The 17,517-nt window shown below is 40.3% G+C and overlaps 2 protein-coding genes and 1 non-coding gene across 4 annotated transcripts; 2 read left to right on the top strand and 1 right to left on the bottom strand.

The window, feature by feature from the left end:
* Nucleotides 1-386: 386 nt before the first annotated feature.
* On the top strand, nucleotides 387-3,091 carry tha1 (threonine aldolase 1). The gene is made up of 7 exons (XM_026351578.1): nucleotides 387-703; nucleotides 1,210-1,293; nucleotides 1,378-1,466; nucleotides 1,581-1,766; nucleotides 1,929-2,066; nucleotides 2,198-2,390; nucleotides 2,493-3,091. The coding sequence occupies exons 1-7, from the start codon at nucleotides 409-411 to the stop codon at nucleotides 2,798-2,800; spliced, it is 1,293 nt and encodes a 430-aa protein (XP_026207363.1). The 5' UTR covers nucleotides 387-408; the 3' UTR covers nucleotides 2,801-3,091.
* Nucleotides 3,092-3,574: 483 nt separating this feature from the next.
* trnal-uag lies at nucleotides 3,575-3,656 on the bottom strand. The gene has a single exon. It is a non-coding gene; the product is annotated as a tRNA-Leu (tRNA).
* Nucleotides 3,657-4,764: 1,108 nt separating this feature from the next.
* eef2k (eukaryotic elongation factor 2 kinase) lies at nucleotides 4,765-17,276 on the top strand. Of its 2 annotated transcripts, XM_026351016.1 has the most exons (19): nucleotides 4,765-5,042; nucleotides 5,728-5,987; nucleotides 6,563-6,622; nucleotides 7,874-7,974; nucleotides 9,583-9,643; nucleotides 9,756-9,793; nucleotides 11,285-11,456; nucleotides 11,902-12,051; nucleotides 12,133-12,265; nucleotides 12,359-12,486; nucleotides 12,702-12,900; nucleotides 13,020-13,090; nucleotides 13,477-13,554; nucleotides 13,883-13,939; nucleotides 14,804-14,935; nucleotides 15,596-15,784; nucleotides 15,868-15,992; nucleotides 16,183-16,361; nucleotides 16,753-17,276. In XM_026351016.1, exons 2-19 carry the CDS (start codon nucleotides 5,739-5,741, stop codon nucleotides 16,860-16,862), a joined length of 2,232 nt encoding a protein of 743 aa, XP_026206801.1. In that variant the 5' UTR covers nucleotides 4,765-5,042; nucleotides 5,728-5,738; the 3' UTR covers nucleotides 16,863-17,276. The 2 variants fall into 2 exon arrangements, with proteins under 2 accessions (XP_026206801.1, XP_026206803.1); XM_026351018.1 differs by lacking the exons at nucleotides 4,765-5,042; nucleotides 13,883-13,939 and having other exon boundaries at nucleotides 5,739-5,987.
* The last annotated feature ends 241 nt before the right edge of the window (nucleotides 17,277-17,517 follow it).

Below are 17,517 nucleotides of genomic sequence, written 5' to 3'. Positions count from 1 at the left end.
TACACTGGAGAAGTTCAAGACTTCACAGTTGATAAATCATATAATTTGCATTATCTGGAAGTTGAATCATGTTTGTAGTCAGACCTCAGAGGCGTAACTATTACATTTACTCACATCCTCTCCTTCCAGTTAAGTGAAACCAAACTGGGCGTGAGATTTGTCTTTTGAACTGTCCTCAGACTTGATGAGTGGTGAAACGTTTCGACCTGCTCGTCCAGTTGCCATGACTCAGGTAAACTTCACCTGGATGAGCTTCAGACATAATTAGCGTTGTTGGGATAATAGCGCCCTCTTCAGTCCCCTGCTGTTCTGTGCATGTTACTAAACTGATAGGTCATCGATTAACTTTCCTTCCAGTCAATGATTATCGAGTCAATGATCCAAAGTTCAATACAAAAGAGGAGCACCATGTCTTTGACGGCTCCATGCAGGGCTTTGTTTAAATTATTAAATCACGGTGTTGTCGCTTTAGACAAATCACTTCAGGCACGAAATGCAGCAGTCGCGGTGCTGGGACAGAGCTTCGCGAGGAGCTACTATGAAACCGGGACACCCAGGTTTTCCAGGCCGGGCGGGGCAGCTCATGTCCGCCTGGTGGACCTCCGCAGCGACACGGTGACCAAGCCCGGACCGGCGATGCGCCAGGCCATGTCGGAGGCCGAGGTCGGAGATGATGTGATGGGAGAAGACCCGACAATAAATGGTCTAAATGAGAACTTATATAATGTTTTATAATGCAATTTCCCCATTGTGGGCAAATAAAGTTTTTTTAAATTTATATAAAACGAACTAACTTATTAATGAATTGATTGAATGATTCTGTAACAACAACTATGTAATTAACTAAGTACACAATCTATTCAGCGAGTTGCCACCAGACTTCATTCATTCATTATTTAGGTAAAGCAGCAGGTTATCTACATTATATTATATTATATTATATTATATTATATTATATTATATTATATTATATTATATTATATTATATTATATTATATTACATTATCTAATTATTTGTATGTCCCATAAAATAAAATTAGTTAGAACTGTTAAAATCTGCTTCACAGAACAGACACCCTCCCGCCTTATTTACGCTTACCTAGCATATAGGGAAGCAAGGAGGGATTGTTGACATGATTTAAAATACAAATGCATGCATATCTGCACTTTTACTTGCTAAATCTTGCAACATTTCACTAATTTCTTTAGATTTACAGAAGATTGCCGCTGATATGTTTGGGATGGAGGCTGCATTGTTCGTCCCCAGTGGAACCATGAGTAACCTTATTGCAGGTGAGCTCTACTCGTCCTGACAGAGCAATAATCAATTCTTTAAGTTCAGAATGGTCATAAAGGTTTATACATGTCATCAACCAGTGATGGCGCACTGCAGGGAGCGTGGTGATGAAATGATTGTGGGCGATCTGTGCCATATACACATTTATGAGCAAGGAAGCAGTGCACATGTGAGTTAAACTGAGCAGTTACCTCTTGTAGTCGGGCCTTTTCTTCTCTCATCATCTGCAGTTTACTCTTTACTTACTTCCAGGAACTCAGTGTGTTTTTATGTGTTGACACAGCTGGCTGGTGTCCACTCCACCACAGTGACCACCCTTCCCGATGGAACATTTGACTTGAAGCAGCTGGAGTCAAAGATCCGCCATGACTTCCCTGACGCCCACTACCCTCGCTCACGCCTCATATGTGTAGAGAACACACACAATATAAAAGGAGGACGTGTCCTGCCTCTGACCTTCCTGCAGGAGGTGTGTGTGTGTGCAATTTGTTTTTGAAACATAAGTGTAGTCAGGAACACCATATCTTGTGTCAGCAAAGCTCATGCTGAGGAAAAGCTTTTATGTCAGCGTGTGAAAGCAGCTATGACACTTGCCTTCTCCATCTTAGCGTGGTTTGTTTTCATCTCCAAGGTGCGCGCTTTAGCCGACAAACATGGTCTGGCAGTTCACATGGATGGAGCCAGGGTGATGAACGCTGCTGTAGCCTTGGGGGTACCTCCATCCACTATACTGCAGCACGCACACACAGCTAGTGTGTGTCTGTCCAAGGTGACACTGCTGAAAACAAACATACAATAAATAAGAACATACTATTTTATGAAGTGATATTAAGAAAATTCTTTATGAATTGTAGAAAATGTGTGAGTCAAAAGTCAAATTTTCATTATACTGTGCAACAGGGCTTGGGTGCCCCTGTGGGCTCCATTCTGGCTGGACCCAAAGAGTTCATATCCCAGGCAGTACGGTGCCGTAAAGCCCTAGGTGGGGGGATGCGGCAAGCTGGTATACTAGCAGCAGCTGGACAATTGTCTTTACTAAATATGGTCAAGAGGCTGGAAGAGGATCACCACAATGCAAAAACCTTTGCTCAAGGTAGGTAGTGTGTGTTTCTGTCTATAAAAATGTAATCATTAACTGGATGCCATTATGTTTATACTCAAAGTGTCTTCTTCACTGCCTTTTCTCCTTACCCAGCTCTGCTCGAGTGCAAACCTAATCTGTTTTCTGTGGAGATGGCTGCTGTGGAGACAAACATCCTGCGGTTCAGTCTGCGGGACCCCAGTTTGAATCCCTCTGAATTCTGTGCCCGCATGGGTCAGGTTTGTGAGGGAGAAGAAGCTGCTCTGGGACAGGGTATACAAGTTCTCATGTGCTCTTATTTTGGAAATTCAATACGAGCTGTGTGGCATCTAGGGATATCCGCTGAAGATACCCAGCTGGCCATCGAAAAAATGAAATTTGTGGCTTCACAGTATTTGAAGGAAAAACACAGGCCACAATGAAACTTGATATCTCGAAGATGTGTAGTTCTATAGCTACAACGAATCATAGAATATTTACACAGACTAAATGTATATATATATAAATTAAAGAACATTGAACATGGGACAAATACTAAATCACTTTTAAATTACTATTAAATTGCATTAAACATATTAATCCACTGTCATTTGTCAAAGTTGGATTCCTTTTTTATTTATTTTATATTGCTCTGTACAATTTTTCCAAAAGATATAGAGATAATCTACTCTACAGTGTTTCTTATTAAAGACTTTTACAGAGACAATGCTATGCTGCCAAAAAATAAACAGTTTGTATTCTGTTTTGAATTTTCTCATAATCTGAACCTCTTACTATAAGGAATATTGTGCTACTAAGGACAACATTTTCTGGCAGATTTAGAGGAGTTGTAGTGGTTCCACTTGAGAGGTTTCTGTCTTTGTGTTATGCTGGTTGGAAGAGGCACGACCATGTTGGAAAAATCTACTGTGGCCTTTTTCATCTGCACCATTATAAAATATTATGATATATAAATACATTTACATTTGTGTACACAACTGTGTATTGATATTTTCAAATGATTCACAGTGCGGTAACTATACAGAACACAAGATGGCATAGCTGTATCACTGCGATCCCCATGGATCGTGCAGAAGCTTGCACATGGACCTGTGTTTATCAGTCATGCATGACCTTCCTTATTAAAAAACCGACGGTGGGTTTGTTTACACATTGCTACTGTTTGTTTATAGAAGTACAAACATACAAAAAGGTTCTGGCAGCGGTGGGATTCGAACCCACGCCATCGAAATGACTGGAGCCTAAATCCAGCGCCTTAGACCACTCGGCCACGCTACCACGACGTCTCGACCTAGGACTAAATAAGTTATAGCTGTAGCTCGTTTTGATTTCTTGCTAACGGTACAAAATAACACTGGATATGATGTTTAGGATATATTAAATATCGTTTTATGTGTTTATTTACTGACCGTTTTTTTTTTTAAATCAAAACAATGACTAAAGATTCTAACGTTAACCTAGCCAAGCTAGCTACCTGCAGTTAGCACTTTATTAGCCTTAATCCCAACCAAATGCATGTCGCTGCAAATTAATGTAACAAGGTGAGTCGTTTTATTTTACAAGGTGAACAGTGAGTGTTACACGGGACCACTAACGTCACGGTTTGTAATGTTACACATGTGTTGACCTGGTCTAGACCAGAGACAGAATTACATCTGCTCTAGCTAAATCCACCCTGATACTAATCTAATACAACGCAACTGATGTGGGTAATAATTTCCTACACGTTATCTTCACCCAGCCTTAATTATTTAATCATATATTTTTAGTTTTGTATTAGCCTGGGGAGCTAGAGTTAATTACCAAACGCTGTTTTGTTATTAACACTTTTTCTTTTCGTATTCATTCATACTGAGGTTGTCCAAGTAACGCTAGTTTAGCTGATATTAGCTTAGCTAGCTAGCTACACTGGTCTCAATGGTGATGTTTCTCGGCAATGAGTACGTTCGCTTTTGTTTGCATTATGCTGCGTGCTCTTTCCCATGTTGATGCTCGGTACCTAATATTTGAGGCATATTTATAGTAAAAGTATTGACGAAGATCTGTCAGTTTTCCCATGAGGTTGATTACTCGGGTAGCGGAGTATCCATGCTGCTTTCAAATGCTCTTCGTAAATAGTAGGTCTGTCGCTGCTTTGAATCACCAACAGAAACTCTAACTCTTAAAACTGAAGGCACGAATAAAAGGAAAGGCATAAATCAATATGTATGACCACAATATTAGGCTCTTAAACTATACTTGACTTATAAAATACAAGCACCGGTGCTTTAGCTAGTCTGTAAAAGGTGGGCCCGTTAAGGACTACTGCAAGTGTTTTCGCCTCCATGCAGTCTCACATTTCCTCTAGTTTTGAAAGCAGCAGCAGGCATGGGCGTGGCTACGAGGGAACACTGGTACGTGCAGAGAGCGCACGTCGCCGTGGTGGAGTGAACCTGAGGGCACAGTCCGCTCCAAGACACCTCCCCGGACCTTTAGGAGACACTGGAGAACCAGGACCGAGCCACTGTTGTTGGGTTTGGTCTGGTCTCGGAGTAGAGTTCAAGTACAGCCGCTACAGTGCTGTCTCTTTAACTTCTGACCGAAAGCGATCGACGGTAGCGGACCGAGGTGACTGACACGCTGTCACAGTCTGTCAAGACGGAGATTTGTGCCTCTGTTTTGAAGGTTGGTCGTTTATTTGATGCGTGCATCTTATAGAGTCAAGTATTGCAAGTCACAATACACCACACTAAAACTTTTGGAGGAAATTGCATTGCAGAATGCCGTAGTTTAGCACAGCATCCATGTTGTAAACATGTCCACGGTTGCTTGTTGGCTGCTGCATGATTTCAGTGGGAGCACATTGTTCCACAAGCAGCGCAGAGCTTGTTTGTGTAGTGTGTGTGTGTGTGTGTGTGTGTGTGTGTGTGTGTGTGTGTGTGTGTGTGTGTGTGTGTATGTGTAGGTGTGTGTTTGCCAGCAGGGTATTACTTCAATAGAAAACAATAATGTAAACACTACTGCCTCAATTTGCAGTTTAAAGATTTGTGCCTAAAATTGCTTAATAACATTGTATAACTTCAAGCTTTTTCATGCTAATGCTAACAATCTACTATCTAAATCCACATTGCATATGTAGCTTGTATATTTTCACTAGTTTATGCATATTATTCAGATTCCATGGTGCAGCCATTTGAACGACAACTCAGATAAAGTTATAATTACACAATATGAGATGCACAGTTGTGCAGCCATGTCATGATGCAAGGTTGTTGTGAACACATAATATAATAACTGCCATTAATTATCTTCACATTGTCTGTGTGTGGCTGTATTTTCTACTCGTGTGTTTTCTCTGTCAACACAACAGTAGCAGACATCATGGAGGACGAACTGATGTTTAGCATGGAGGAGGAGGGCAGTGCTAGTAGACCCTATGTGCAACGACGAGCCCCTAAGCAACGGGCATCCTCTCTCAGTGATGCCAACGCCAGTGATGACGATGACGAAGAACACTTCATCTGCCCCATCCTGGACGACTCATCCAAAGAAATCTGTCATTACTTGAAAAATCTAGTTAACGACCGGCAGCTATCAAACTCTCTTCCTAAGAGCAGTTTTTTGTACAAGGTGAGCTATGTCCCTGACAACATAATGCCAGTTTAACAGGAGAGGGAGCAAGGTCATCAAATGTTGAGATCAAGTGCTGGAGGATTGTTTAGTGATTAGTGTAATGTAATGCAAAAACAGCTGTATTACATGTGTTGTGGTTATGCATCATGTGTGAGAACAGCTCTTTACCTAATAAGGACATTTGATCTCAGCAGCCTGCAGTCATGTACTTGTGTGTGTGTGTGTGTGTGTGTGTGTGCTGTTTGTTTGTATGTATGTGTCTATCTGTTTATGGAAGTGGAAAGCTGGTCAGCTACCTTTAAGAACAGGAACTGCCAGAGTGTTTTTTCACCTCGTATCATGAGGGTGTGTGTAAACAAAGCTCTCACTGTTCTGAATCTGAAAGAGAGAGAGAAAACGCTGGTCTTTGTCAGAGCCCCTGTACACCAGCCAACTTTTGGGTGAATGGCCTTTTTTATTTTTTGTGTATTGTTGTTGTGTAAAGTGTCTAGGTAATTAATGTAATTTGAAGTAATGCTGCATAATGTGTTTGCTGATGAAAAGCTATTCGTTTTCTTCACCTCTCTAAATAGAACGAAAGTGAAACAGTGGCACAGCCTCGGTCATACAAGGTTTTGTCTGAGAGCGCACGGGTATGTTACAGATCAGATTGTTTTTTTCCCTCTCTCCCTCTTCACCAGTGACCATCTACGCCTCCTTCTCCTCATTCCACTCTGTAATTCACTTTTTTTTTGGAATGTCTTTTCTCCTGTAGACTTTTCACCCATTCTCATTCCTTATAACTGCCTTTACTCTCTTTGTTGATGTTGTGTGAATCCTTATCAGTGCATCCTTCCCTTTTTCAGAATGTATTCCTTTAATTCCTTAACTACCACAAACAACAGAAATGTTAGATTGTTGTTAAAGAACTGCACTCAAAAATGCTTTATTGTCCAGCAAGAGTTTTGGTTAAAGAGATCTTATTTATCTATTAAACATGCTGCTGCTTGAAATTTAGTTTTAGATGATGACCGAAGTCAAAAGTGCATTCTGGGCTGTGTGTTTTCAGCACCATTTGTGACGACACAGTCATGTAGCTGACGACACATCAGACCCACAGTTGAACGAGAGCTGACGTAAGACGAGTCACCTGCTCCTCATCGCAAACAGAAGTGACTCTCATTTTGCTTCGTTTAAGTCCTTTGCTCTAAATATAAACATGTCTTAGACGTCTGCTGGACAGTGACTGGTGGTATACGAGGGCGACGTGCTGCTGTAAAGTACAGGATGGGTCAGGGCTTGAGTTACTGCAGTAGGCTTGGATTACTGATGACATTTGATTCATGGATCCTACTTAGAAAGTTATTTTTTGTAAATAGCTCAACTGCAGATGGCTTGACACATCCTGTATTAGTTTCAATTTGAAGTAGCGGAAAACCTTTTAAACTACAAGGAAATTGAGACTTGTTTCAACCTTAGGTTGATACATTTAGTTTATGCTGCCATAAACAGTTTTTTGTTAACTAAGATTTCAGTGTCATTTTAATGAGTGTGCACTTTCTTCTTGTCGTTTTACTTCTTGAATTACTTGTTTTCTTCCTTCCTCTTCAAACTTCCCTTCTTCTTCTTTTGCATACCCTTAGAGCAGTTACAAACAATTGTCACCCATAGACCAGGCAATAGTTTACACTGGTGTGTCCCTGAGTTTTGTTTGATGATAAATGATCTGACTTGTTGTTACTTGCTCTAAGCTAAAGGCAAAAACTTGAAAAACAGCTTGTAACTGCTGCCATATTTCTGTTTTAGACCCGCTTTTCATGTTTTTCTTTTTGTATTCTTACGTTTCTTTTGCATAAAAACAAATACTATCAGCTAATAAGATGAGTATTTATTCACTGTGACAGGAGACGTGGAAACATGCAATACAAAAAGCCAGAGCAATGCCTGACCCCTGGGCAGAGTTTCACCTGGAGGACATTGAGACTGAACTCTGCATTCGTTACAGGTATGAAAGACTGTGTTAAATGTTAAATGGCAGTGTGGTTGCTAATGGTTTCTAAAGCTACGTGTTTCAGGAGCGGTATGTTCCAGGCTAAATAATTGTTCAACATCTTGAATTAAACTTGCATTAACTGACGTTTTAGCTGCATGGCGGCTGTTTAATGAGGTTATTACACGCTCATCTGACCCACAGTTAGTAATAAAGTAATATAAAAGCCAGTTTCTTATAGGAGTGGCTGCAGGCCTCACAGTTGCCTCATATCTCGGTCAGTGGTACCAATCTTAACTGTTGACAAACTGCCCCTTCACAGATGACATGCTGACGTCCTTTGCCCCATCCGGTACTTTTTATTATCTCATACTGTGGGTGGGACACTGAGTGCACACCCAAATATCATTGCCAGTATGATGGGTAAATAAACAAACTTCACAAACAAGGGAAGAGTAGAAAAAATGGTAGAAATGTGTGTGGGCATGAAAGCGGGAGGAAAAGAAATTCCTTTACCTGTTTGTGTGTGTTACGTAACATACAGTGTAGGGACGTGGAAAGAGTAGGGATTGTCAGGAGCTGGGATTTGCCCTCGTGCTTTTTTTCATGTGCTAATTTTACCCAGCTCACTCCTCCTTCTCTGTCTTATCCCTGCCCCATAGTATGAACTTAGTGGAATGAAAGTACATAGTACACCGTGTTCCCTGGCTCCAACAGCTTGCTGGCAAAAAAGACTGAAGATTAGATTTGGAATAGGGAACACCGCTTTGCTCTATTGTGGACATGGGAGTGGAGAAGGAGGGCTTAGCACTAAGTTTCCAAAACCACTCGGGTTTCAGCTGGGAATACTTGCAGCTTCAGCATTCATTAACTACTCAAGATACACACTCCTCGCCAAGCCACACAGACACACTGACCTAGATATGCAATGTGTACAGATAATTTGTATCAACATATTGACAGCAGGACTTCTTCTAAAGCAACTTAAACTAAATAAAACTACATTTAAACCTAAATTCAAGAGCAAATGAGCACTGACTAAATAGACTTGGTTTGGAATGAAAACACACACTGCCTTTCTGCTCCATTGTTCTCTACTTGTTCTTTTCCGTAGAGAGGAAGCTAGGCACTTTGTGTGCCTCTGTGGTAAGAATTTGTCATGTTGACAGGTTAAACTCTTTCACACAGGGTAGACTTGAAAATGTGCTCTTTTAGCCACTAACTGAATGTTTTATGTTGCTGTGCTTAGTTTATTGATCGTGGTGTGACAATATTGGCCTTAACAAGGCAGTTGATTTACTGTGGTAGACCTTCTAACTGAGTGATTTGTCATGTAACAGGTGAAAAACACAAACAAGTGGCATTTTCTTCCTACAGAGCAGGGTCACGGGGTCTGGTGTGTGACGTTAAACAGTCCACACATGCTAAAGCAGTCCCTTCATGCAAATACTGAGCTGCAGTCGACAGTTGTTTTGATAGAGAAACTATTTATGCAGAGTTGCAGTCATTAGCTGACTAAGACTGGGAAAAGCATGATCGACAAAATCATATAATTGATTAAACATTTATGTAATTCTTTAATGCAAAAATAGCACTTATTCACTGGTTTCAACTTCTTTGCAGGTACAATGCTGTCACAGGAGAATGGGCTCAAGACAAGGTCCACATCAAGATGGCTGCCCAGGTATTACTCATCTTTAACTAACGGACATATTTCCCAATATTTAAGCAACACAATTGCACACCACAGAGTCTTGTGGTCTCTAATCTCTTTTCCTCTGCCTGGTTTCTCACAGCCGTTTGGGAAAGGGGCCATGAGAGAGTGCTTCAGAACGTAAGGACTATTTTTGTGTGTTCATCAGTTTTCATGCAGTGGCTGTTGCTGTTGTAGTCTCTCTTTAAACAAAGCAGAATAGTACTGCTCTTACAGATTGTTGCCTACACACTGTGCAGGTCCACATTCCCCACATGTCTTGCTTTGACTCTGGGGGAAAGCTGCTGACGGGTTCCGTAGTTTCAGAGCTAAAGATGGTACAACTGAGAATATCACACTGAACTAGTATGAACTTCAGAGTTTTCCATGATGGCACACAGGCTTTATTTTTAGGCTTTGTTTTTCATAGTTTTGCTGGCTTGGCTTCCTGCTTGATAAAACAGAATCTAGGTGTATGTTGTTAACACTGCTTCAGTCTGTTTTAACTTCTGCATGACCTCTCAGAGTCAATGGGAAAAGGGACAATAGTCGAGTCTAGTCTGATTGTTAATGTTTGATCCTCAGTTCTGTGGGAGTTGCAAAAAAGAGGCAACCACCATCCCCCACACACACATTTTAGCTGTTCGCTGTTGCAGTATCCCCCACAAGAATTCCTCTCTGGTGACCCTCTGTGCAGGAAAATACTCTAATCTCCCACTCCTTACCACCCCAAACAAGTTAGATCCTGATTAAGAACACCAATTAATATGAAATGTGGTGTGTTGTTCTATAGAGACCCTTTAGAAAATAAATGGTAGTTTACACTCATTGGAAATACTCACACACATATCTGAAATGCACACATATGCATATAAAATACAAATACATATTTGTGAAATATTCATTTATATGAAACAATTCAATAAGAACATGAAATATCAGAGTGTACAGAAAGTTATAACTTTATAACTGGAATGACTTTATAAGTCATTATAACTGGAAGATAGTCAAATGTCAATTAAGTGTAGTATAGAGCTAGGACTATTATTGTGAAAGGTATGAATGGGAGTTGTGTGCGAGAATAAGGAGCAGCATCAGAGATCGTGTGTATGACAAAATAACTGTCCCAGTTCTGATTACATTCGTTAATGTTTGATATGCATGTAGGCAAGTGTTTCATTGGTATGTGTGCTAGAATTTCACGGGCATGTGCTCGCTATTTACTCCCTAAAAGTCCACACATATTATTCCTGTTGAATTTGTACATGTGTAACTTTAGCACACTTGGCACAGGGTCACTCCTCTCTCCCGCACCTTTGAATGGGTGCTGCACATGAAAATAGCTCTGTATTAGCGGTAGACTGACTATCATATTTAACTTAAAGAGTAATAAAAACCACAGAGATTGCATTTTTTCCTGAGGCGTTTGTTGACCAAAGACCCGTGGCCGTGCATGATCAGCCATTCTTACAAGTCCTACAAGTCCTGTAGGTCCATTGAAATGAAATGAAACAATGAGATAATTAAACATAAATAAATTGAGTGTAATGGTTTTGTTGAAATATTGTACTATGGATGCATGTAAATGTATTTGTGTGTTGCTCAAGACTATATTTGTTCATTTTCTTGCAGGAAGAAGTTGTCTAATTTCTCACACAGCAGCAACTGGAAGTCAGCATCTAACTATGTGTCCAAGCGTTACATGGAGACGGTGGACAGAAATGTTTACTTTGAAGACGTCAGGCTGCAGATGGAGGCGAAGCTCTGGGGAGAAGAGTACAACCGCCATCGACCTCCCAAACAGGTATGAAAGAGCAGACACTGTGGAAAAAAACGTGCCTGGCAGCACAGTCGAGCTCTTGTAATTATAGATTTAGAACTGCAGCCAATGTTTATTGATTCAGGGTTAATCAATTAATCATTTCCTCGATGAAATGTCAAAGAAAACATCTACCACAACTTGGCAGAGTCCAAGAGTGACATCTTCATATGTCTTGTTTTTACTGAACAATAGTCCAAAATCTGTTTACCATTGTACTGTACAGACACTGTGTATGTGAATGTGGTTAAAAACTATTAGTTCACAAGTAGTGTGAGTAGGTTGTTGACAAAGCACTTAAGCATGTACTTTGTCTTAAAATTGTGAGATAAGTATATTTTACGTATATTTCTAATTGTAATCGTGCAGTTAATGTGTGAGGGACTTTTGTTTATCCCTTTCTAATCCATGACCCATTTAAAACCCTCAGGTGGACATCATGCAGATGTGTGTGGTGGAGATGGCAAACAGACCCGGTAAACCTCTCTTCCATCTGGAACATTACATTGAGGGCAAGTACATCAAATACAACTCCAACTCTGGTTTCGTGAGGGACGACAACATCCGACTCACGCCACAGGTGAGTGACGTCACCTTTGGTTAATAAATGTGGTCGAGATCGTTAAATCGTTCACGATTCATTTGCTTTTGTATCCCTCAGGCTTTCAGTCACTTTTCCTTTGAGCGGTCGGGACACCAGCTGATCGTGGTGGACATCCAGGGAGTGGGAGATCTTTACACCGACCCTCAGATCCATACAGAGAAGGGAACCGACTTTGGAGATGGAAATCTAGGTACAATTCCTACACAGACAAATAAGGATACCTGTGTGATGTCTGACTAGAAATAATAGAAGAACCACCACCTCAATCATATCTGTGTTCCAGGTGTGCGAGGCATGGCGCTGTTCTTCCACTCCCACCTGTGTAACAAGATTTGTAAGAGTATGGGTCTGACACCATTTGACCTGTCTCCTGCAGAGAAGTCTCAGCTGGACTGCACCAACAAACTGCTTGTAATTTTAACATTTTCATAGAGTAATAATGTGAAAGCCAGGGTTAGAAATCAGCAGCAGGTCAGGCTAAAAATACCCCCTAAAGTTCATAGAGTAAAAGTATGAAAAAGTATTTCAGGTTAACAACCTCTTTTCCAAAGGTTACTTATCGTACTTATCATCCACTGCTTGAATTTCTTTCCTCTTCGAACTCAGTTTTTTTTGTTTTATTTCAGAAGTCGGCCCAGACGGTGCTAAGAGGTTGTGAGGAGCCATGTGGTTCTCCCCGGGTACGTACTTTGTCAACAAGCCGGGCACCTCCGCTGTTATCCCGCCTGTCTGAGACTTCGTCTGCAGACGAGAATATGAGCGACGCAGAGTCAATCCCATGCTCACCTCTAACTGCGCCTGGTTCTATGGGCAAGTCGCCTATCAGTATGTACACGGACATCGCTCCATTACTACATACTTCACACTTTTAACAGTATATTTTATGTAGCTGAGCAAGGTGTCCGTGTTGTAAGTAGTTTTCTTATTGTTCCTACATTTTACAGGCTTATCCTTTACTGGAATGTATGAACATGAACGACTTAGTAACAACAACAACAACACAGGAGAACACAAGGTGAGCAATATCTCACTGAACGTGACTCCAGAAACATAGAAAAATAACTTTTGGCAAATATTATGTCATAGCCTAATTGTTCTAAAGGAGTGAGCATGTTGAGTGCTAGATGCTCAAGCAATATTTGTTCTGGATGTTAAATCACCTTTTTTGATAATATGAATGGAGGTCATACTGTCGAGGGAGATGTTTTAATAAATAGACCTATTAATTAGGGTTTCACTATCAATGCAAGGAAAGAAAGACTGGATTTATTAGATGCTTCTCAGCTGAAGAAAACATGATTGGATGACTGAGTCTTGAGTCCAAGTCTTGTTACAGTAACAGTTTTGACTGCAGTACTGCCCCACTACAGTACAACACTGATGTTTAAGTTCTGTCTTTAGGATTCTGAAAGCGGCGGTGACAGTGGCTATCCCAGCGAGAGGAGGAGTGAAGGTGATCCCAATGACCACGTAGATGGGGTAAAGACTTCTTTTGCCCTTCTTTTGATTTAATTTGGCCAATCAGACCTATTTACACCTCTGAATTAGTCTTTTAAAGAAACAGGGACCAGGAAATGCATTTGTAAATGAGCCTGATAATTACCTAGTATACATATTAAGTCAAACAAATATATTAGCTAGAACTAATTCACATTTGTAAGCATACGCTGGAATATTATCTTAGCCCTGACATGTTACACTTTCCGTGTTGCTTTATGTATTGACTTTGTCCTTCAGTCCTCTGAGAAGCTGTTAATGATTCAGAATTGGCAGTAGATTTTATGATGCATGTTGTATCATCACATAGGCCTATCATCGCTACCACAGACATTATTCCGAGTCGGATGAGGACAGTGTCAGACGGGTAAACAAACATAGAGAATACCGTGTGTAGACATCATCCTCACCTCAGTCATAATCAAATAACCCTTTATCATCTTTACCTTTCATCATCTTGTCTTCATTCTTTTTTTTCTCTCATCACTTGCTTAACAATAAAAGAAAAACCTCACTCTTCATCTAATCTAGCTCCTCTTGCTCTTCCTCTTTGTTCCTCCATTAGAGGAAGATGGTAGCTCCTCCAAGAGTCTCTGCAAACTTAAATTCATACACTCCTGACGACAAATGGGTGATTACTTGCATGGGCAGTCGTAGGCCAGACATTTCCCTGTGCTGTGCTGTGCAGTCAGATTGCTGTAAAGCTGCTGTATATCGTTGCTGAAAATGTGTCAAGCATGATTCTAAAGTTAAGATTTGAGCAGTTAATCAAAGTAGCTGCCGCTGTTCCCATGTGCACACGTTCTTTTTTGTTTTCAACTAGATTGGATGAAAACAGAAAAAGCAAAAAAGAAATTAAAAATGACATTTGGAACTGAAACACCATCTACCTCTGTTTCACCAACTCCACCATCTTACTACTATGTCTTTCCATAATAACATTGTGTGTGTGCTCATGTTCCTGTGCTTTACATGATTTTGCATTCAGTGAGTGACAGCCCAACAGGGGTGTACTCCTCCAGCAGATCTGTGTCATTTAACATTTAAAACACGCTGCTGGACAGGTACACGCCTGGTAGTGTAGCTAGATTTTTATTAATTTATTATCGTCATCATATAATTTATAATTCAATATAATTCAATTAATTTTTTTTTAAATCATTGTGAAACAGTTGCTAACCTTCTCTTTTTACCCCGTTCGTCTACTTGTATTTTGATTGTTTGTTCTCAGCTGACAGAAGAGAAGTGGAGTTTCTACCATTCATCTCGTGCTCACGTCCACCGACCGTCCTGTGTGGCCACTGAGGTGGAGCGACTTAACGCTCTGATGCAGAAGAAGATTGGCCAGTCAATCCTTGGAAAAGTAAGAAAAGAGACAAAACACCTGTTATAAATTTAATCATCATCAATCATCAGGAAGCATGCGCTGGAAGACTTGATACTGATAATTAGCTATATACAAAGTAGCTGATATCTCACTACCAAGTAGTCACACACAACTATTTTACACAAATACTGTAATTACATGCATACAAACATGAAATGAAACTATAGAAATATTTCTGTAAAGTACTTCTCTTCCCATACAAATTGTAGTAAGCAGTGAATGAGCAGTGGATGTATTTCATACTGCAGTGGTATGAAATCTAATATACTAATTGATTGAATTCCACATATAATGTCACATAAATTCCTTTTAAACTACTGCAAACTAAATGCCACAAATGCATGCCTATATATGTCAAAATATTTGTGCACCTATAAATTAATGTTTTTCACCGTGTGTGTTGGCATATACTTTATTTTATCACTTTTTTATTGTGAACACATGCTACAGGTTCAAAACCAAAACAGTAATTGTGTATGTTGGAATTAGGAATACAACACCTTCCATCACTAAAACAGAAATGAAAAATTATTAATCACTAATCAATCATTAACTGGTTGAGACCGGAGGGGAATTAGCCCAACTTGGTCCTTTTCATGTGTTGAATATATTCTGGCTCTCCTTCCTCCTGCTCAGGTCCACCTGGCAATGGTCCGGTACCATGAAGCAGGTCGATTCTGTGAAAAAGATGAGCAGTGGGATCAGGACTCTGCCATGTTCCACTTGGAGCGAGCTGCCCTGTGTGGGGAGCTGGAAGCCATCATTGCCTTGGGACAGTGCTACCTACAGCTGCCTCATCACATATTGCCAGACATGGAGCTGGAGGTACAGTGAACTGTGTTTTTTAGCTGTTTTGACTTTGGTCTTGTCTGCACCTTTGTATTCTGACATATTTGTATTGTTGACAGGATAATGCAGGAAACAGGATGAAAGGTTTCAAGTATCTGCTTCAGGCTGCCGAGGCTGGGGACAGATCTTCTATGATCACAGTAGCAAGAGCCCTTGATACTGGAATTAATCTACCCGCTGCCAGGTTAGCAAGAGTTATGTTAAAGCAATAAAACCTCTTTGAGTAATAGAAGACCGAGTTCTAAGCTAATGATAATACTGCCCCCTGGTGGGATTTAGCTGTGAGATTTTATACAGCTTGATACAGAATATTTTTTCAACGTTTCTGTCTTGTTTAACAGATTTTTATAGTTTCATTTTTCTGAATTCTTCAGAAAGCAGGACTGGGAAGAAGCGATTCACTGGTATGACAGTGTGCTGAACATGACAGACTATGACGAGGGGGGAGAGTTCGATGGAACGCAGGACGAGCCTCGCTACCTGCTGCTGGCCAGAGAGGCAGAGATGTACCAAGAAGGAGGACACAACCTCACAGCAGATCCACAGAAAGCAGGTTTGACACCACACTGACACAGCAGACATCATTTTATATGATATATAATACAGCACATAAGTCTGTCAAAGTCTGTATTAAACACTCACCCTGTGCAGACTAGACTTGTCAAACCAATCCTGCACCATAATCCACTTTTCTGCCAATGACTTGCATGTTGAGTATCTAAACTATAATAACTAACTAAAATATTTAAAAATAAATGTTTATCATAATCATAGAACAACAACTTTTGCAAAAGTGCCTCATTCGTGATACAGAGAAATAACATATGTCAGACAAGGACACTGTATTTTTTAAAAATTGTTCTTTTGTAATTGGTAATTTCATGATGCCATTGTAGTCACTGCCTCCACACTAACATCTCACCATCTACCCTCTTTCCCTGCAGGTGATCTGTTTACAGAAGCAGCAGAAGCTGCCATGGCGGCCATGAAAGGCAGGCTGGCTAACCAGTACTACATGAAAGCTGAAGAAGCTTGGGCGCTTATGGAGGAGTAATTCTGGATACATACTTGCATGACAAAATGGCCACAAGAGTTAAAGTGTCAGACTTTTACCCAGGTTGTTTTTTACACATTCAGGAAACAACCCGACTTGTTACTGTTTACATATTTTTTATTACAGAATGTTTTGCTGCAGTGTGCGTGTGTGCTGATCCTTGTGTGATCTGGATTTCATCTCCATGTTTCTGTTCTTCTCTCTGTCTGTTTATGAAGCTAGTCATCCTGACGCCTCTTTCCTTTAATTCAGTCTTTCCCTATGGCTAAGCAACTCTTGCTGTATGAAAAGGAAGGCCTGTAGATTCAAAACAAAGAAGATGGTTTACTTACTTTGCCCCAAATATTAAATCACTTATGTTGGAAGAATGTACTGTATGTAATATGCTTGGAGGTATAAAAGTGTAAAAAAGTTTTTGTGTTGTCATTGTTTATCTCTGTGCTGTTTTAAATATTTTACCAGTAAGAGATGTAAACATGAATGGGTGTTCATTATTTTACTGATGATTTACTGTAAATAACAGTAAATATTGTTGAGAAAAGGAGCAGTTGCACATCGTTGGGCCACATATTCCACATTCACAGTTGATCCCGAAACACTTTACATCTTCACATATTACAGCCTCAAACAAAATGCACTAATAAAACCAAAACAT

This window comes from Anabas testudineus, chromosome 19 (genome assembly GCF_900324465.2).
Source record: "Anabas testudineus chromosome 19, fAnaTes1.2, whole genome shotgun sequence".
Lineage (NCBI taxonomy): Eukaryota > Metazoa > Chordata > Actinopteri > Anabantiformes > Anabantidae > Anabas > Anabas testudineus.
Note: the sequence above shows the minus strand (reverse complement) of the source record. Positions and strands in the feature narration are given on the sequence as shown.